This window comes from Durio zibethinus, chromosome 5 (assembly GCF_047325235.1).
Source record: "Durio zibethinus cultivar Kanyao isolate XHJ-2024 chromosome 5, ASM4732523v1, whole genome shotgun sequence".
Classification (NCBI taxonomy): Eukaryota; Viridiplantae; Streptophyta; class Magnoliopsida; order Malvales; family Malvaceae; genus Durio; species Durio zibethinus.
In genome coordinates, this window is record NC_143166.1 from 3,903,751 (window position 1) to 3,924,251 (window position 20,501).

Below are 20,501 nucleotides of genomic sequence, written 5' to 3' on the forward strand. Positions count from 1 at the left end.
TAAACGTACGTATCTGGTAGATTTCTTTTTTTTTTCAAGCATTTTATTACAACATAATCAATTAAGTTGGGGATCAGATTACTGAAGCTTAGAGCAAAAGAGTATTTATTATTAGTATATAATAGATAGGATGGATACAATATTAAATATTTGTTTCAAAGAGACAAATTAAGCCTTACCATGCCGTGCACATGAACTAATAACATCAAATGCATTACATGAAGGAGCCATCGAGAACAAGAAATGAAAAAGAAAAGATCATGTCTTCAGATCTATCAGAATAAAGCTTATGGCAACATATATGTTGATCCAGTAACGGATTTTAAGTATACACACTGCAGGAGAACAACTCTTTAACAAGGAAATTTTTTCGACAGAAAAATTTCGTTGCTAAAATCTCCTTTTACGGCTAACTTAATTTGCAAGGAAACTATATAAATAGATGATGTGTACCCACCTTTTGAATCTGATCTCCCCAAAGTATGCACCATCATGCCTAGGAAATTTTAGGAATTCCTATCAATGGAATTCAAATTTAAGAAAGTTGATGAGTATCTAGTTTTACCCTCCTTTTGGGGATAATTATCTAATTATTTGTGCGTAAGCCATCGATCCCTTTCCTCACCTTTTTTCTTTGGGTTTCCCATGTTTGGGAGTTTCTATGACTAAGATATATAGATAAATGTACACCTGAATCCAATTCGTCATCAGTATATTCTTGCCTCGTTAAGGGTTTATGTCTAAAATCTCCCTTTTGGACAAACAAATTAACTAGCGAAAGAGAACAAGTGTGGGAGATGGGGACAAATCTAGGTCCATTGATATGTTGAACTGTTTGTGGGTTTTTTCCTGATCTTCGAGTTTAGCAGCGGAAGGAGCTGAAATACTGATGGTGAGATCTAGGTTGAGATCAGGGAGCTGACTACATGGCTCATCCTCCAAGCAACTTGCAGCATCAGAAACTAGATCATTATCACATCGGGATTTCACTGGTGGATTAGTATTGGTAGCTGCTGGGACTTTTGAACCAGATGATGTTGCACTTGCACTGCTATTGGAATTATGTGGATTTTCAGGGCGAGGAAGCAGCTTGTGGCTGATCAACCGATGGTTATTTGGATCGATACCTATGTTTACAAGCTTCCTTCTTAAATGAGAGTTCCAATAGTTCTTCACCTCATTGTCGGTTCGTCCAGGCAATCTTCCAGCTATCAACGACCACCTGAAAACGTTTCCATTATTATGTATATATAATATTATTAAGCATAAACTTGAAGGCTCTATATATATTATTAAACCTTTTCTGGCTGTGGAACCAAAGATTAGAGATTCAACAAAAGACTATATATTAATAAAACTCTTTCTTGGGTTTGGTTCTTACTGCACCTTAATTTGAGTTTCCCCTTTTTATTGGGAAAATTGTACTTGCATTTCTGTAACAAAACTCCATCTTGCTTTTCAAAAGAACAAAAATACTATTAATGTCAGGTGGAGAAATAGCTATACTTTTTACGTTTTTTATGGTAATTAATCAATTAATTCAAAAAATTTTCAACAAGAGAAATATAAATATATATATATATGCATATACGATATTCATACCGGTTGCCTAAGAGTGCATGAAGCTTGATAATGAGATCCTCTTCATCTTCAGCAAAGTTGCCTCTTTTAATGTTGGGCCTTAGATAGTTTATCCATCTCAACCTACAACTTTTACCGCAACGAAGGAGGCCTAAACCAATTTTTCAAAAATATATATTACCGTTAGCATCACTCATGCATACGTAGTTGGAAATTAATAATTTTTTTCTTTGTTTTTCCTTTGACATAAATGCATGCATATGGTAATTTAGTGCGCAGTTACCAAGTACCAACCTGCAGCCTGAGGTAGAGTTCGCCAGCAACCTTCACCATGTTTTCGAATGTAATTTATGAGCTTCTCATCTTCTTGCTTCGACCATGCCCCTTTATTTGTGTCTTGCTTATCACAGCAAGGCTTCCTCATTGTCTCCAACACCACTTCTCGCTCTCTATTAACTCTAATATGTATTTCAGAGAAATCAGACCATGGCAATCAACAAAGGGTACGCTCCTCTTGAAACAAACAAAGAAAAGGAAGAAGAAAGTACCCCTGCCCCCCAAATCCCAAGAACGCAAAGGAAAACAAGAGCAATTGAGGGAATATATCTTGCTAGGGTTGGTTTGTTGTTCGTTGTGGTATACTGGATGGATATAGATATATAGGTAAGAGAAAAAGGCAGGTTGAGTTGAACGGTGGTTTGCCATGCGTGATTGCACGCGAGTGGGTACATATCTTCACCACACTTCCGAGTGATAAGAAAATTTAGTACAATTAATTTATATAATTATTTTTGAAAAATAATATTTAAAAATTTTAAAATTTGAATCTCACTATATATAATTTTTTTTATTTTTAAATTACGGTCTTCTTTATATTAAAATATTTTGATAATGTTTTTTTTTAACAAAATTTACATGAAAATTTTTAGGTGAAGTTTATAATTTTTTTAATTAAAAATAAGTAAATAAAATTTTAATAAAAAATTTAAATCAATAAATTAATAAAATTTAATATATAAAAAAGTTATTAAAAATATTATTTATAATTCAAATTTGATCGATAAAAATTCAACGATAAAAATTCTACCAATATTTTTTAAAAAAATGTTTATTTAATAAATATATCCAATTTTTAAATTCTATACATTTAATTTATATGATGAGGTTTTTTAATTTATCGATTTTAATTTTTTATATTAATTATTATTTATTTATTTCTAATAAAAAAATTTCACGAATTTTACTTATAAGATTTCGGGTAAATCTTTTTCTTTTTTCCTGTTGTTTTTCATGTTTGTTACTTAGTTGCTGTTAAGTATAAGTCTTTGTCTTTCACCAACCCAACATTCACACCCATCCCATCCTTTTTCATTTCTCCCAATTAATACTCTCTATTTCCATTTCATAAATATTGTTTAAATTCAAATTTTTTTTTTCACTTTTGATCTTCAATATTTTAAATATATTCAATTAAATTAATTTTAACAAATATACATTTAAAAATTATATTATTCAAAATTTCGAAAGAGTATTTATTAATGATTTATAAATAACAATGACCAAACTTAAAATATTTTGACTAAAAAAATCAAATTCAAGCATGAATTAATGGAAGGAAGGAGCATTAATAATTTATACAAAAGTTTGGTATAGTTCAGTTAAGAACGGGGAATAAAATATATAGCAAAAGAAGCATTAGGAAAAGAGGAATAAAAAGGAAGTTGGCAACTTCACATGTTTTCACGTTGACTGATAGTTTTTTTTTTTTTCTTTTAGCTATTTTTTTCACGAACAATGACAAAACATCTTAACAAACGGTCACTCTCTTTTGAGGTAAAAAAATTTATATTATCACTGTAAAAAAATAGCAAATCGTACAAAAAAATTATCACATTCATTTATAATAGAATTTTTAAATTTTAAAAGTTAGTTAAATGAGATATACTCTTAATAAAAGATTTTTTATAAATATATAACAATATTTAAATTTCAAATATGAAATTAATTACATTATTAACATAATATATATATAATCATTCTCTTCTTATTATGTTTCAAACTATATGTTTTTCATGTTCCTTTCATTTTACAAATTAATTATGAATAAAAAATAAATATAAATTTAAAATTTTTTAATTTTTTAATTTTTTAATTTTTTTATAAAATTCGATGTGATTCAATTCTAAATTAATCAAATCTAAAATCATCGAATCAAACATCACCGCAATATACTTTGTATCAGCTCAGATTCCTCGCAGAATGAGTATCATCTTTCTAAACATTGGTGCCATGATTAATTAGATCCTTTGACATTTTGATTAATAAATAAAATTTGGATAATTAATTCCTATATTTTACTAAGAAATTGAATTGAAAATATGAAGGACAGGAAAATGGACTTCTAGAAACAATTATAGGAGAAAATAAAATCCTAATATAATCCAATAAGAAAATTTATTGTTTTTTTTTTCTATTTTTACACTTTTCCTTAGTTAAAAATTATATATATAATTTTTTTGGGGAGATCGACTGCTTCAATAACTATTTAAATTGCAATCACTTTAATAAAAAAAATAGAATTAGTTTGTCAATTGAATATTAACTCAAATAGAATGCATATGAAAAATTTTAAATGTGTAATTTTTTTCAATTAAATTAAATAAATAAAGATTAAGTGTTAAGGATAAAATAAAATTTTAAAAATTAAAATTAATTTAAATAGTTTAGAGCATTGGTTTACTAGCGGTTGGGAATTGGGATGCCTGTTGGCTAATAAGGATAGGGCGTGTTAAATACATAATAATTGGTTAGGTTTTTTATGTTAAAATTTGGTTGCATTGTTTATGTAATCATATTGCTAAATAATAATTAGTTTTTTATCTTACAAAAATAAAAATTGAACAAGTTGGGAAATTTTAACAGTAAATTAGATATTTAGTTACTCAATTTAAGTTGATTTTTTATTTTAATCATCTAATTATAAAAAAATTATGATCTGATCACTAATATTTATAAAATCATTTTTTTTATCATTCAATCAGTAGAGGCTAATGACATGTGAATGTGGTATTATTATATCATTTGACATGTCATACGTTATTATTAACATAACATTATAAATTTAAAAAAAAAAAATTTGAATATTTAACAAAAATAAATTAAATTTTTGGTCACTTAATTTTTCGAGAGTCTTTATTTTGAATACTCAACTTTAAAAATTTTACAACTTTATCACCAATGTTCTATGAAATTCATTAATATCTTAATCTTTATTATCAATATCTCATTATCAACATGGTTTTATAACAATTTGATAACCAGCATTGGTGCAATGTATATAATAAATTATTTTATTATTTTTATGATCTATATTGGAATATCTTAAAATAATCCCCAAATAAACTTTTGAATTTTATTAAAAAAATAAACGTTTGATATTTTTATTGCATAAAATTAAAACTATAAACTTTTATTTTATTGTAATTATACCTTATAAATTTGACAAATGGAAGAATAAATTCAATTGCCAAAATTATTAACATAGTACTACATCAAATATTTATTATCCACCTCATCCAAAATATGTCATTAATCTCTAACGGTAGGAAAAAAAAAAAACAATTTTACAAATATTAATAACCAAATCATAAATATCCATAATTTGATAATCAAAATAAAATTTTAACTAAAATTAAGTGACTAAATGCATAAGTACCAATTGGAAGATTCTTGAAGTGATTATAGTATTAATATTCCTCATGACTTTTTCTTTATAATGCAGTTAAAATTTTTGTGATTTTTTAAAATTTTTAATATATTTTAAAATATTTTATCTGTATATTTATATAATTAAAAAATATATTATATGCATAAATTTTTTTGAATTTATAACTTTTAAACGTCAATTCTATATTTTGTCAAAGTGACGTAAAAGGGAATCAGCAAATTCTTGTGACGTTTAGTTGCGAAGATTTTAGGAATGTTAAAATTTTGATTGGTAGTTTTAGCATTCCCTCGCATTACATAACCAAATATCAATCATACGATGCAGTGGTTTTCCTGTAGTATTTGATTTGTACCATCCCATCTTTAATTTTGCAGTGGGTGAAGGACAATTAAAATTTCTCCACTGGCTAGGGGCAAAGGCCACTGACGTGGGCTTTCTGATAGCAGCAGCCGACCATTGACATGTTTCTAAAGAACAAACAAATTTCTGGGCTAAAGTTAGGCTGAGGAAAAAAAATAAAAAATTATTCCAAATTATAACGTTTGTCTAAAATATTAAATATTTTAATTTGGATCAATTTTCGGATTATAAATTGAAAAAAATTAAAAGATATTTAAATTGAATCAAATTATATTTTTTATTAATTTTTACATAAATTTTAAATTTTTATAAAATAAAATAATTATTTTATATCTAAATTTATTTAAATATATTTAAAATAATAATAATAAATTAAAAAATTAATTTGAAAAAACCAATGAATTAAACCAAATTGAACTTATAAAATTCAATTCAGGTCAATTAAATAAAATCAGATCAATTCTATTTTTTTAAAATCAATTCAAATTCAAGTAAGTTTTTGAAAATTCAAAATATCAAGCATTAAATGAAATAAACCGAATTAAATCATAGCCATTATCATCCCTGATAAAGAAAGGTAGAATGTAAAATTAAAAGTGATTCTCTTCTTCTCTTACCATTAAACCAGGTCTCACTAGTATTTATAGCATTAAACATGATCACCACCTGCCATATTCATTTGAACCAATGAGGAATCCATTTTTTGATTTGTACAAGCGATTGATTCAATTGCAACATTAGTCTTATTTCAAAGTCCAAAAATTAGATAATAATTAAAATGAACTAAAATTGCTTCAAAAAATCAAATCTATTTAATCTGTTGACACAGCAATTCACATCAAATTATCAAGAAATTCAATATCCATATCAGGGGAATTGTTGAACCCTAACTAGAAGAAAAAATAAAGGAAAAAAAAAAAAGGTATTTTGTAAAAGCAATAACTGCAGTAAAAGCCTACAGCCTTCATTCCATGCAGTATAGCATTATATAAGGTTTCTCAGGGGCACTTCTGTCTAAGTATTGTAGCCAATCTCATATAAACACACACAAAACTCAGAAAGTTAGTGTCTACATCAAGTTAAACTACTTCACTAAACAATATGAGGCAGTCAGTGCATTGACTTACAGTTTAATGTTCCATCAGAGTTCAGGCCTCCCATCAAAAATCGAAGAAAATTTCCCAACAACCTCACACCAGTGGTGAATATGGGTATTCCAAGTCAAACTACAGTGGTTTCTTTCAAATTGATAGCTTCGGTTTCAACATCTACAGTTGTTCTATTTCAACTTTAGACCTGCAAAAGCCAAATACCGTGCTTCATGCCAGCTCACATCACCTCAATCAAACCTCAACCATTATGGTATGTTGACAGTGGTAGACATTATTTCTGGCAAAAATATATGTAACAGTTAAAATTTTCAACCTAAGCATGTTAAATTTTCCATCGAGGTCTTACCAAAAAAGATGCTAGAAAGAAACAAAAACTCTTGCACCACTGTTATATGAACCAAAGAATGAGGACTTTAATATGTATATTCAGTTTTCAAAGAGCATTCCATATTTTTACCATTAAGTGATGGATGTTGCTCTTGAAATTGCAAAGCCATTAGCCGGAATAACAGAAGGGCAATGAATGTTATCAATTTTGTTCTACAGAGAGAATCTGCGTCAATTCCTGCCTTATGAGCTGCAATAACACCTATAGCTTCCCAATTGTTTGAGACCTTGACCTGCACAAAATATGCCGTTGCATTGGTTATCAAGTGTTTACTCTCCACTGGGTTAAATTATTTAAGTACAGCACTTTTTTTTTTTTCCTAATGATGATTTCTAATCTGTCTTTTTATTTCAAATTCAAGGAAAAATATCTTCATCAGGATAAATTCTGATAAGCCCTGAAACTACTTTGCCTAGTTTAACCCTTAACCTTAGAGAAGCAAACTCTAAGGCAGATAATTTTGTTGTGACTGGTGTTTCTAAAGACAATAGCTTGCATCACGGCTGTAAGGTTGATGGAATCAAATAAAACTGAAGGGGGCGGCAATTAAACTGTGCTAATGAAACATGAATTTGGATTTTCCTTCTCTTTCTTTCTTTCTTTTTTTTTTTTCTTTTTCTTTCTAAAGACAAGTAATTTTTACTTATCAACATTGGACATGATAGTGATTGTAACTCTAGTCTCACTCATTGTAACATAATTGTTCTTTACTGCAAGGTCTTTATTTTGAAGGGAGAACCAAATATGGAACCAAGAGGGAAAGAGAACCAAGAGGGAGAGAGAAGGCAGTAATTAACATATTGCTTCAGAATGCATTCTAGACAGTATTTGTTCTACAATCATTACCGCAATTCATAGGCAAAGAACAGGATCTACACTAAAGTAGGGATAACTGAGAAAATGGTAAATGGTCTTCAGGAATCTAGGCACTTCCAAACCGAACTATGGTGATTAATAGAAATCTGGATCATAATGCTCCAATTACGTCAATAAGTCTTCTACACATGGTACACGGTGGTAAAAATCAGCCATTGGCATTAGCCTTAACAACACTAAGCTTTCAAATTAATGGCAGAATCTGATACCACAGCATCATATGTAAATGCTCAAAATCTGTTGAGATTTATCAAATTCAAGGCACATGAATGAATAGTTTAAAACATGTCCCTTGAGTCACCCCAAGGAACCTCTACTTTCATATAAAGCAGCCACTTTTCATTCCAAACCAGTTTACCAAGTTAGTCAACCAGATATTTAAACCAGGCAGTTCAAACAGAAAGAGGCCGTTAATACAAGCATCCACTACATTAACAAAACTCTTTATTCCAAAAACCTGATCAAAGAAAACTACAGAAAGAAAATAGAAAGAAACTAATAACAAAAAGATTAAGCCAACAATTAGATGCATACCCCTTTGATCCCAACTTTATCTGCAGTGTCGTTCAGAACTGTTACATTTTCCTCCACACAGATTAAAGTCTGGAAAGCGGGGCAGGGGAGTAGTTAAGACTGGCATTATATTGAGTTGCAGCTAATTAAAATTACTCATGGTTAAGTGAAATGTTTTGGTGGACCAAGAAAGTATGAAGCCAAAATGCTAGTAAGCATGTTTTCCTTTTAATGAATTTGCCAGCCATTTTTAACCAGAAAGTGAAAAACATAGTTTGCCTTCAAATTTGTACCTTATTTCACTTGTTTCTTGCAAAAGCAAGAGCACCATTTACAAGCATCTATCGGAAGAATAATGCTGTTAACATCACTTGCCAAGATACAACCCTTCTTGAAGGACTCAGGGTTTTTAACCTAGTACTGGAGTGCATCACTTAGCCCTGCAAGGACACATGGCAAAAACGTGTATCTTATCTATTCAAAAGAAACGAAATAGAGACATAAACATATTAGTATGTAGAGGAGTGCATGCTTGCATGCATACATGTGTGTCTGTGTGATAATCAAACTTTGTTACCAAGCTATTCACATAAAACAGGGAGAGAGACCAATCATCATATGATTTATTTTCTATTATCTAATCTATTTATTGTGCTCTTGTACCCATATGACTCTTTCTCTTTCCCTTTTTCTTGTTCATTTCCCACGTTATAGCCTTATTCTTACTTCAAACCAGCTCTTATTCCAATTACTGAGGAAGAATGAGTTATTGATGCCATCAAAAGACAATGGTGTTAATAAGCTTTGTTGCTAAAAATCTGTGAACATTGCATTCTCACTTTTTCATCTGTTCTAATTTTTATGGACTTAATCTAGGAACATTTTATCGATCATCCTTCAAAATGCTTCCAACCACAAAGTATTTCTGCATTTTTGCCATCAATTCTAGTTCATTTATAACGATTGAGGTTCCATTTGATTGTTATTTGCTACATGTTTTTGGCTTCTATGAGTTAAAAACAACCACCAAAAAAGGGTCATTTTGTTTAATTTTAATTAGGAAGAAATAATCTTGAAGAGGACAGTTCTGAAAGATAAATGTTTTTCTCCAGAAGATATTTTATTAAAAAATACTAAGCATCGGTTATGCTGTACCTAGATTCACATGCCAAACTGCAAAAGAAAAATGAAAAAGAAACAACATATCACACATAAGCATGCTCAGCATGTGTGGCAAGAGAGAGAGCACAAATTCTTTTCCTAAAACTTCACAAACCTCCTCAGTAGCTGATTTTGGGCTAAGAGATGTGGTCAAGGGGAGGGGAGAAAGTGCAGGCGCATGTGCACAAGTTATCTGAAATTCCTTCACCACAAGATGACTTATTACTGCCTTCACTCCTGCCAATATATCTATTCCCTGGAAGCATGTGCATGACATGGCATCAGATAAAAACCACTGAAAACAACTCAGAATTCAGAACTGGCTTTACCAGCATCTGCCATCCCTTCTAAACTAAAGATGAAAATGAAATTGGTAGCCAATTGAAACCTAACTACAGAAAATCACATACAAGAATGGTGCATGAAGGATTGAAGGCAAACTACTTGAAGAATTAAATTATTTAATAATTTAGGGGTTTAATTGTAATCTTTATACAAATTCAGGTTATTTTATTAGTTAATATTTTGCTTATTTCTCAAGTACTAGGGTTTTAGGGTTACATTAGCTATTTTGTGTTTTTATTACAGTTTAGGGTTTAACTAATGAAAATCTATGTTATTTCTGTTTCTAGTAGATTTTTGTTTATGAGATATTGATATTTTGGATATTTTGATACATAGATTTTGAGAATTCTTGAGTTTTTCAAATTATCACCGGATTGTCATTGTTTGAGAGTACTTGTTAAGTTGTTATACATCAATAATGCTCCTTCAACTTAGTATGGTCTGTAAGTGTAAGGCAAGCATTACCCACAGTTCCTTATGGAAAAAGATCTATTTCTCATGTATTGGTGGTTTTAGGGTTTGGGATTTAACTTATAAAAACCTATGTTATTTCAATGTCTGGTAGCTTTTGGTTTATGAGATACTGATATTTCTAATATTTAATATTTAAGTTTTGAGAATTCCTTAGATTTTGAAAATTTTGACTGAAATTTACAGATTACACTTGAGTTTTATCATTTGAAAGTACTAGTTCTACATCAATGATGCTCATCTATCTTAATATAGTTTACATGCGTAAGGCAAATATTAGCCATGACTCTAGCAGTGCTCATGGGTACAGACCTATCATTTAAAATCAATTTTAATAGAAATTTCAAATTAACAACAACTTACTAACAAGAGAAAAGAAAGTGGAATAAAGGGAAAAGGAGAGGGAGAAAGAGTAGCATTATTACCATCTATCATTAATCTATGGTACTCAAAAGCCAAAAAATTGAATACTAATTAGAAGACTTCTTCTAACCACGTTAATTCCCAGGTAATTTGGCCTAGGAGCCTTTAAGGGGTAGTGAAGGTGAGAGCATAAGATAGCGGAAGGGAGACAGAGCAAAAGGAAGTGCGATAGAGCACAACTGATTGATACACTTCATGCAAAGTAGGAGTACAGTAAAGATCAGAAACTTTCACTTTCCATGTGCACTTATAAAAGACCTTCCTAATGGTAAACATAATTCTTTGTACTTTACACGAGAAGTTAAAGAGAAGAAATAATTGCCTTACAATTCCAAGTCGATAGTCATCGAGGTCATCCACTTCATCATCTGGGAAGCGCCCAACAAGAGCAACAGCATCCACTTGTGATCATTCGACTAAATTCTTAACAGCCTGCAGTCAAGAATCAGGGTGTTTAATCCTACCTATAGATTACCAGGTTGTTGGATTGACCCACTGTAAAATGCCAACTACAGCCTTCAGCTGACACAATGTATCAGAACGAAATTTGTCCCTAAAACATCCAAGCAATTGTGTAATTTCCTACAAGGAGCTGCAATTTATTGTTTTATATATCACAATTTGATATGTATCTTTTTCAGCTACAACATCACCGGTATAGAGCAGAAACTATAACATTCTATTGCCTGAAACTTTTATCTCTTGTTTTCCTAAATGGTAGATTGAGTTCAGCACTTAAGTATCTCTTCTCAGCTTAACCAAATTGTTACCTCTAATAGGGTGTCAGTGACAACATATTCAGCAACAAGGGAAGCCCTTGTAGCATCAGCCACTTGCAAATGGCGAATTTGAAGATGCTCTTCAATGCCGGCATCAAGAACCAATCCCAACCGCATCAAATCAAAATCTCAGTGAAGTTAAATGCTAGCAACTGACAACAACCAGCTATAAAACATAAAAGAGTAATTATGCTTATTATGTCCCATCTCAAATTGAATGTCCATCTTATTTTTTTGAATGTTCCAAAATTATGTCTATTTATCATTATTTTTTTTCTTTTGAACACTTAAAACCCTTACTTTTTCTACCTTCTACATGAATTTTTCATGATTTCTTTGTAAATTTTTATCATTAAAAATAATTGAACATCAATGTCACAAAAATATTTTAAAAAGTTTAATTTATAAATACACTAAATCCAAATCTCTTTCTTAATTTGCATCCCACGAAACTCAAACTTGAACATTAAATTTGAAACCAAAAAGTATTGAGAAATTTAAAAAAAAAAAAAAAAAACCTTGTTTTGATGAACAGGTCTCAAAGCCCATAAGCTTGCGCGAATTGGTCCAAACTCCAAAGCATAACCTTCAACATACATTACATTATCCATGGGCCAGTATACATTACATACCATTTAATTTAATTTATTTGAATCCCCAAAAAAAATTTTTTTTTAAAAGTCTTACGCTCTTATATTAGGATGTGAAATAAGACAATCAACGATGAAGGATAAGGCAGGAGCAACAGGCAAAGCATCAGCCGCAAACCCCCCAATGCTGGCTCAGACTCCCGGTGGCACTATCATTACGGTTGTGTACGCCCTCTTCCACTGAATCCCCCCCCCCCCCAAAAAAAAAGAGAAAAAAAAAAAAAAACTCCTCATAAGTTATACATATGCACTACTATCAAAAAGAAAAATGGAAAATCTTTTTTTTTTTTTTAAATCGGCTTAAGATAATGAAGTGACACACTTTGTTTGTGGAGTAAGGAGCGTAGCAGGTGATACTTAGCGGAATGGACGGTCCTGATTTAGTGATGAATGGATTCTGGTTGGGCAGTGGCTGCCACGTACGGCATAGGAGGAGAGCCGCGGGTGCCGCCATTTTTGGCGGAAAAATGAAAATATGGGATACTTGGTGTTGGAGAGTCTGAGACGGAGAGACAGGATAACGCAAGCGGCCCCTTTCGAGGTCTCCAATTTGGTAGCAGATTGACGGCCTTGCCCCTTATGATTTTTGGGCCTTCATATAAGAAAGTCTACAATGACCCACACTCTAGCAGCCCATTCTTTTCACACAATTTATTCGGAGGTTTCTGGAACTAAATATCTATTTACTTATCATTAAGCCAGCCAGATGCCACGTGTTTGAACTTCAATTAATTTTAAAAGATAATATTTAATAATTTTAAATTTTAAAATTTATAATTTATAATATTTTTATAAAAAATTAAATATCTTTGATTTATTTTTTTTTTAAGTGTGAATAGCTGTACAAAATAGTTTGGCTAATGCCATGTCATATTTGATTTATCGTTAAACAAAAATCATTTTTTGATTTATTTTATAGGATACACATTACATCATGACTTTGAATAAGAAAGAGGGATTTCAAGAAATTACGTATCTGTTCACTTTATCAATGATCGAGTCAAATTTGTTGTATCATATCTTTTTTAATTGATTCTTATGAATTAAATAAAAACAAAATTTGAATGAAGTTTTCGATTTCAAGGATGAATCAAACAAAAAATCGTTATCTATTTTACTTCATATTTTTTATGAAGAAACATGTTATTATTTTTTTATTACAATTGTCACAATAAAAAATTATGTAAAAATCCATCATTTATAAATATGAATTTCATATAAAATTTTGATAAATTTTACACATTTATGAATTATAATTGCTTAATTGTATTACAATAATTGTAGATGATATATTCTAAAAAAATGCATATGAATCTCCAAGAATGATTTGGAAGATCCAAAACCAATTGAATTTTAGTTCAAATATCATTTCATCACGTGAATGTAACATTATGTAATTATTTAATTAAATGTAATATTAAAGATTATAACAAAATTCTTCTGAAGATAATGAATAAAAATTAAATAGAACATCCTATAATATTTTTCTCAAGATAATGAATAAAAAATCACTTATCTTCTAACACATCAATTAAAAATTAAATATTTGATCCGCTAAATTAATTCAATAAAAACTATTTTCATATACTTCATCAAATAAAGTTCAAGCCCACATTAACACACATAAAAAAAAAAAAAAAACATACAAAGAGTTTAAACCACAAATTGGCAGCATTTCTAGATCATAAAGCTAGCTGCCTCTTATTTTTAACCAGGATCCCCACCAATTGTACGTTTCAATTCCTTCCGATATGGCTTGTCAATAGAGTTCTTCTTCCTGCATAGATGAACTGAGTGTTAAAATGAAAATAAGAGAAGAAAGAAATTCCAAGAGTTTTCAATCTGGAAACAACGAGCTCAAAATTTCTATGAGCTTTTGAGATTATCACCGTCTTTAGGCTTCTCATTTGATCAACTTGATGGGCCTAATCATCTCATTATCTTCGTGATCCAACATCTGCATGTACTGAATTCTGTCAACAAACTTTTAATTTCATAAAATAAAAATACTGCAAAAGCAAAACATGTTGATCATTTGGGTTTTATAGGCAGGCAAAAAGAGAGATCATTCGTACATGGCAATGATACAGGTAACCAGGCTGCGCTGTTGGATCAAATGAATATGAAGTGTTGGAATGTATGTAAGAAAACCTAACCAATATCTTTGTCACATATCCTGGCATCATCTTATACACGTTCTTCCACCCCTTCTCATGTGCTGCCACCTCTATCTTCTTGCCAACTGTGTACTTGTTTATTTGGCACTTGATCGCGTCGTTGTTATTCAACATGCATCCCTTGAACTCCGCTTCGTTCACTAGCTCAGTTTGATCCAACACCGTAAATAGTCCCAGATGAATGTGCAATGGATGATTATCCCCCGTTAGATTAATCACATTCCAAATCTCAGACGTCCCGGCTTTAGGGGTCTCTGTCACTGGCGCATCGAACGGTTTCCCGTTGATGTAAAGATGCGTGGGCTCACCGCTTTTGCTTGTGTACTCATACATTGCTATGTATCGTGTTTGTGACACACTAGATAAATCCGGGGAAGGATATTGTATTAGTTTATTGGGTACTTGCCACGTGTCAACCTCCTGATTTTTGTTGATGATAAATTTCATGACTTTGCCATTTGATTCATTGACTGGGTTACCAGACGGGTAAGGGTAGGGTGCATCGTTGGCCAGAATAGCTTCATCAGTTTTTGACGTTGAAAAGTCAACGATCACGTCTGCGATCTCTGATGGAGCCAGCAGAGTTTCATTGGTCACTATGGGTTCCCCAAGGTAACTTGAGTCAGCTCCCACGTGGATGAATTTCAAGCCATTGGTGAAGAAGAATCGGAAGAATCTCGCATTGCTGGCATTGATTACACGGAATCTATATTTACGACGTCGTACCATCATTTTTGGCCATGCTTTGCCGTTCACTATGATTACGTTGCCGAAATATTCTGGCCGCCACTGCGGATGTATAAAGGGATTGTTTCCTGTGGAATTCATATATATGGATCCATCTGTATAAAATATACGATCAAACACGAACAAATGTCGATCAAACTCGTCACCAGAGGGAAGTTTAAGTGGGCCCTCAACCTCAGGATGGCGAACAACATAGGCCCCAATCAGGCCGGCTAATAGGTTGACTCTGGTCAATCCCAGGGCATGATCATGGTACCACAGATTTCCAGGGTGTTGATTATTGTCGTAGTGATATGTTTTCTTATACCAAGTGGGACCCTTTTCTTCGAATTCAGCGGTGAACCATGAGTTTGCGTTTCCATCACTGGCAGGTTCATGGATGCCCCCATGGAGGTGCACTACAGTAGGGACTCCATTCTTGGTGGCAGGAATGGCAGTAGGGATAGTTGGATCCCATGGCAGTATGTGCTTTGAAGGGAGGTAATTTTGCCACGTGACGTAAGTGTCAATGCCGTGGAGGGCCTCGATAGTCGGACCAGGGACTGTTGCCGTGAGACTGGAGGTACCGTAGGCAAACACCGGCGTGGGAGGCAGGTCCCTGTGGAATTTCTGCAACGCAAAAGGGGACAAGCCAGATCGGTTATCATCATATTTTAAATTTTAGAACAACTAAAGAATATTTAGTGAAAATTATGTTAAAATTATTTTATAATTAAAAAATATGACAAAGCCAAAATTAACCAAAAAATATGACGTGGAATTTTATACGGAAAAATATGTTAGGATGAAATAAGAACAAAAAAAGATAAAAGAATTCAAATTGTGTGATATTATATTTAATAAAAAATATCATAATAAAAAATTGCTAAGTTGAGTCATAAGACAATAGCTGTGAAATATGGATACAAACATATAATATGGATACAATAGGATTCGGATATAATATTAAGATAATTTTTTAAAAGTACGATATAATAAAATAATAATAATTTTATATAATAATATATAATTAATTATTAATATATTAAAATCTTTTTAAAATTTTTTTCTTTAAATCATCCATTCTATCATTTTTATCTTTTATATTCTCTTTTGTCATTTTCTTTATTTTTTAATTTTAGCATCTGAGTTTTTTAAGATTTGGGTTTTACTCATTGTTGATTTTAATTTCGAAAAACAATGCAAAAAATGACATAAATATAAAAAAATTTTAATTAAAATTAAATAATCATCAAAGCTTGGTTGTTTGATTGTAAATAATTAAACCCTTAATAATTTATTTTCATCAAATGAATTTTTATTACACAAAAATTAATTAACTGTCAACATTAATTTTTATCCAATCAATAGCTTAATTAAATAAAAATAAATATTTAAAAATTTAACTAATTTTAATAAAATGATAAAATTTTAAATAATTATTTAATTTTATTTTAAAAAAATTTAAATTTAACCAAAAGAAAAACTTTCATCCTGTATCCAACCGAATTCGAACGTATATTGATAATGATTTGCAGATATGGTCGTATCTAATATTTTTATTTTTTTATATGTCTCGAATGTATCTGATACTTGTTGGAGGCGTGTCTTGATGCGTCAGAGACGCGCTTGTCGAAAACGCGTCCGACACAAGTATGCCAGGGTAAAACGACGTGTGCTTCATGGTACACGGGCTACCCTCTAATAAATTAATTACGCGGAGGACGCCAATCGGAAAAAATTCTCTTAAAACTCAAATTTAACGTATAAAAAAATTTGTGTTAGAAAAATAAACTGTTTCCTGTCCAAATTTAAATCAGCAAGGCAGAAAATCAGGAACATTTGAACTTAAAAAGAAAGGAATTGAAAGAATGATATATAAGATATAAATAGTTACCCATTTCTTCTCAAACATGCCGATCGTCAGTGACTTAGCCTTGGGAGAACCATTCACTACATCAAAACCTTGGATTTTAGGCATATCTGGAAGCACATCAACGAACATCTCCAACACTGATGAATTGAGAAGCCCCTTATTCGCCCATGAACGGCTGAGCTCTACCAAGAGAGCTAAACATATGAGATGAAACAGTAGAATCCTCCCCATGGAAACCATCTCACATTGCATGATGAGCAAAAGAGAGAAGACCGAGGGAGAAAGAGCGAGCACTGACTGAGAGATAGACAGGGATAAGCTGTGAAAGGAATGACTTAATTGGTGGTTTACTTGTGGCTTAATTAACTTAATTATATAGGCTTGTGGTTTACATATGCCAAACTAGAATACCAACATAAATTCATTATTATATACCATACCACGTATAAAATAAAAATAGAATCACGTTATTGGATGTTTTATAGACATTAATTTCAATTTGTTGGACCCTAATCACCTAGCCAATATGTTGACCCCGTACTCGCCAAGTTTGCACAGAATCAACTTGCACGTCAGTAACCCACATAGGGTTGACATCCACGTTGCTCACCCGCGAGGGCCACTCGCCTTACAGTAACCTAGGTATGCATCCGGCCAATGGGTCGTCTCAACGTAAGTCAACTCTCCTCTGGCCATCAACTATCAATTACTATATGTTCACTAACATCATCAACCGTTAACTCTCTAAGTCACATCACCGTAAACACAATTATATAGAGGAATCCTAACCCTTTCTCTTGAACCAAAAATCTTCTCCTTTCCTTTCCTAACCTTCATTTTTATCTTCTTGATTTAACTGATTTGAGTGTTAAAATGTGCTTTGGAGTCCTAACTTGGGCGTTTCTTGACCATGCTCTCTTCTTGCATGTTTCTCTCACCTCAAAATCACCTTACAGTTGAGCTCCATCTCACTCTCACCAAAATTTCCATCGGCAAAAACAATTAAATTATTAAATTAAAAAATACATTAATTTAATACTTTGTTTTCAATAAATTTTTTAAAAAATAACACATCAATTGTATTTTTTAAATATTATTAGAAAATTATATGTACTAGATACCAGTAGAAAGTTATAGTCATAGGCAATAAAGTACAATGAGTTTGGCAAACACACGCCTTTTACTATGTTAGACAAGGACCTAGACGATGGAGGTGAGATATATGTGCAACACAACTTGAAGAAGTTAATTATAGAAAAAAAGTCAGTTTTTTTTTTTTTTTCAATATTCTCTTACAAGTTGACACATACAATTTTGATTTAATAATGTAACAATTTGAACCAAATGCCCACTGATCACCCCATAATGTCAAATATAGATAATTATCACCGACAAATTCGAAGAAATTTTGTGAAATATTATAAGATTTGAATTGGAATCCAAACAATTTCAATCTTATTCCAATAAAAAAATCTATAGATGATCGTCTGGCATACCAAGTTGAATTTATTTGATCTCATCATCTCCTTCAAGAACCAAAGGGATATATATGTTCCTTAAAAGCTTTGGTGGCCTAGGAAAAATGAAATAAAAACTTTTTTGAAATAAAAAAAAAACTATTAAATAGAAAGTTAATCATTCTTAAAATTAAATCAAATCTGACAGGTCGGAAAAAAACTTTTTTATAGTTGAAATTAAATTTAATTGTTTTAAACATTACACGATAAATATAATATAAAAAATAAAAATAATACGATATTTAAATTTTAATAAAAAAATATATAAAATTGATAAAAATAAAAAAATTTTATATTTAACATGTCGTTACATATTATTATATAATAATTTTTATATTTTATATGTATCATATATACATATAATATATATATATATATAAAGTAAATAGTCAAATTTAACTAAAATATTGCAAAAAAAAACATTATATTAGATAAGAGTTTCAACTTCTAACATGCATGGAAGCTTCGATGTTCGAAATTTGGATACAGAGAGGTTGAATTACGTGAGAAGAAAAAAAAGATCACTTCTCGTCATTCTTATGACAAGACAAAAAGAGAGGGAGAGGATGGGGCATAGTCAATTATTTTGTAGATCCATGTCCTCTTTGAAGCGTGATGTATTTGTCTTTAGGTTGCAAAATTTTAAAACGACAACCAAAGTCTTCCCACTACGTATTATTACATTGACTTCTTCGATCACTTTGGTCGCGTTATTTGCCCCACCTCATTTATCACATTAATTACAAATTTAATTTATGGATATTAATTCAATAACTTAACTTAATCAAGCAAAATTCCTGTTCCTGTCTTTTTCTTTTCATAGTGCTTCTCCAATATGAACGAGATGATGCTAAATCAATCACTTGGAAAAACGTATGCTCTTTAAATCAATTTTTAATTTCTTAATCTTTCACAGTTGTTTCCAACCATGCTTAAAGCACTTGTGCATTTATTAATTCATCATTTGTAATAATGAAATTGTTTTGTTTTGTTTTGTTTTGTTCATAAAATATAAACTTGATCAAGTGCCTTTTTGTGGATGTCCAAATTGTAAACCACTTGTGCACAAATTGACTAGCTTTGGCTCAAATTAATGGCACGAAGAGTTGAGAGATTCATTGTTTGGATTCTAAGATCTTATTTTATCAAATAAATTGATGGTTGGGAGATTGAGAGGTTAAAAATAAATTAAAAATTAAAAAAATTTGTCATTTAGTTTTTATTTTTATTTTTTGTTATTATATAACAGGTTGTTTGTTCACAAAGAATATAAAAAACAGTTGCTAATTCTTATTAATTATCTAATAAATATTTTAAATTATATCTAGCATGCAATATCAATGTAATAATAATAATAGATTTCGTGTGACATCCTCCTTATAGGGATGATAACAGTTTGAATTGGATTGGATTCAGTTCAATTTTTTTAGATAATATATAATATTATAAATTTTTTAAATTAAATTTACCTTCATTTGAAATTGATTAAATTCAAATCGAATTTTATCAATTCGATTTAGTTTATTGGTTTTTAAATTTTAAATTTTAAATTTTAAATTTTAAATTTTTTTATATATTATTTTAATAAGATTTTTAATGTATCTAAATATATTTATATATAAAATATTTATTTTATTTTATAAATATTTAAAAATATATAAAAATCAATAAAAATATATAATTTAATTCGATTCGATTTTTTTATATCTTAATTTGAAATTCGATTTGAATTTAATATATACATTTAATATATAATTTTGATTCAAATTGAATAAAAAAATAATCCAAATCAAACCAAACATTATTATTTCCAGTCAGG

At 30.5% G+C, this 20,501-nt stretch overlaps 2 protein-coding genes and 1 long non-coding RNA gene across 11 annotated transcripts; all 3 read right to left on the bottom strand.

Moving 5' to 3' along the window:
* Positions 1-88: 88 nt before the first annotated feature.
* Positions 89-2,224, bottom strand: LOC111282161 (myb-related protein 308-like). The gene is made up of 3 exons (XM_022870137.2): positions 1,876-2,224; positions 1,603-1,732; positions 89-1,222 (listed from the first exon to the last, which is right to left on the bottom strand). The coding sequence occupies exons 1-3, from the start codon at positions 2,003-2,005 to the stop codon at positions 772-774; spliced, it is 711 nt and encodes a 236-aa protein (XP_022725872.1). The 5' UTR covers positions 2,006-2,224; the 3' UTR covers positions 89-771.
* Positions 2,225-6,457: 4,233 nt separating this feature from the next.
* On the bottom strand, positions 6,458-13,005 carry LOC111282537 (uncharacterized). 9 transcript variants are annotated; one of them, XR_016342108.1, is made up of 10 exons: positions 12,709-12,993; positions 12,424-12,566; positions 12,255-12,322; positions 11,728-11,902; positions 11,285-11,389; positions 9,834-9,974; positions 8,851-8,997; positions 8,579-8,647; positions 7,238-7,400; positions 6,458-6,964 (listed from the first exon to the last, which is right to left on the bottom strand). It is a non-coding gene; the product is annotated as an uncharacterized LOC111282537 (long non-coding RNA). The 9 variants fall into 9 exon arrangements; XR_016342109.1 differs by having other exon boundaries at positions 11,728-11,816; positions 12,709-12,991; XR_016342113.1 differs by having other exon boundaries at positions 11,280-11,389; positions 12,255-12,566; positions 12,709-13,005.
* A 750-nt stretch (positions 13,006-13,755) lies between these two features.
* On the bottom strand, positions 13,756-17,981 carry LOC111282273 (multicopper oxidase LPR1-like). Its single transcript, XM_022870281.2, has 4 exons — positions 17,187-17,981; positions 14,462-15,919; positions 14,276-14,343; positions 13,756-14,163 (listed from the first exon to the last, which is right to left on the bottom strand). Exons 1-3 carry the CDS (start codon positions 17,415-17,417, stop codon positions 14,290-14,292), a joined length of 1,743 nt encoding a protein of 580 aa, XP_022726016.2. The 5' UTR covers positions 17,418-17,981; the 3' UTR covers positions 13,756-14,163; positions 14,276-14,289.
* Between the last annotated feature and the right edge of the window lie 2,520 nt (positions 17,982-20,501).

What these genes read in the sequence shown, in the direction of transcription:
- LOC111282161 (XM_022870137.2), bottom strand. Translation starts at nt 2,005, where the DNA reads ATGAGGAAGCCTTGCTGTGATAAGCAAGACACAAATAAAGGGGCATGG. An exon ending in AACTCTACCTCAGGCTGCAG is followed by an intron (nt 1,733 to 1,875) that starts GTTGGTACTTGG and finishes AAATTGGTTTAG; the next exon opens with GCCTCCTTCGTTGCGGTAAA. An exon ending in CATGCACTCTTAGGCAACCG is followed by an intron (nt 1,223 to 1,602) that starts GTATGAATATCG and finishes AAACGTTTTCAG; the next exon opens with GTGGTCGTTGATAGCTGGAA.
- LOC111282273 (XM_022870281.2), bottom strand. Translation starts at nt 17,417, where the DNA reads ATGCAATGTGAGATGGTTTCCATGGGGAGGATTCTACTGTTTCATCTC. An exon ending in GCATGTTTGAGAAGAAATGG is followed by an intron (nt 15,920 to 17,186) that starts GTAACTATTTAT and finishes TTTGCGTTGCAG; the next exon opens with AAATTCCACAGGGACCTGCC. An exon ending in GTTACCTGTATCATTGCCAT is followed by an intron (nt 14,344 to 14,461) that starts GTACGAATGATC and finishes CAGTACATGCAG; the next exon opens with ATGTTGGATCACGAAGATAA.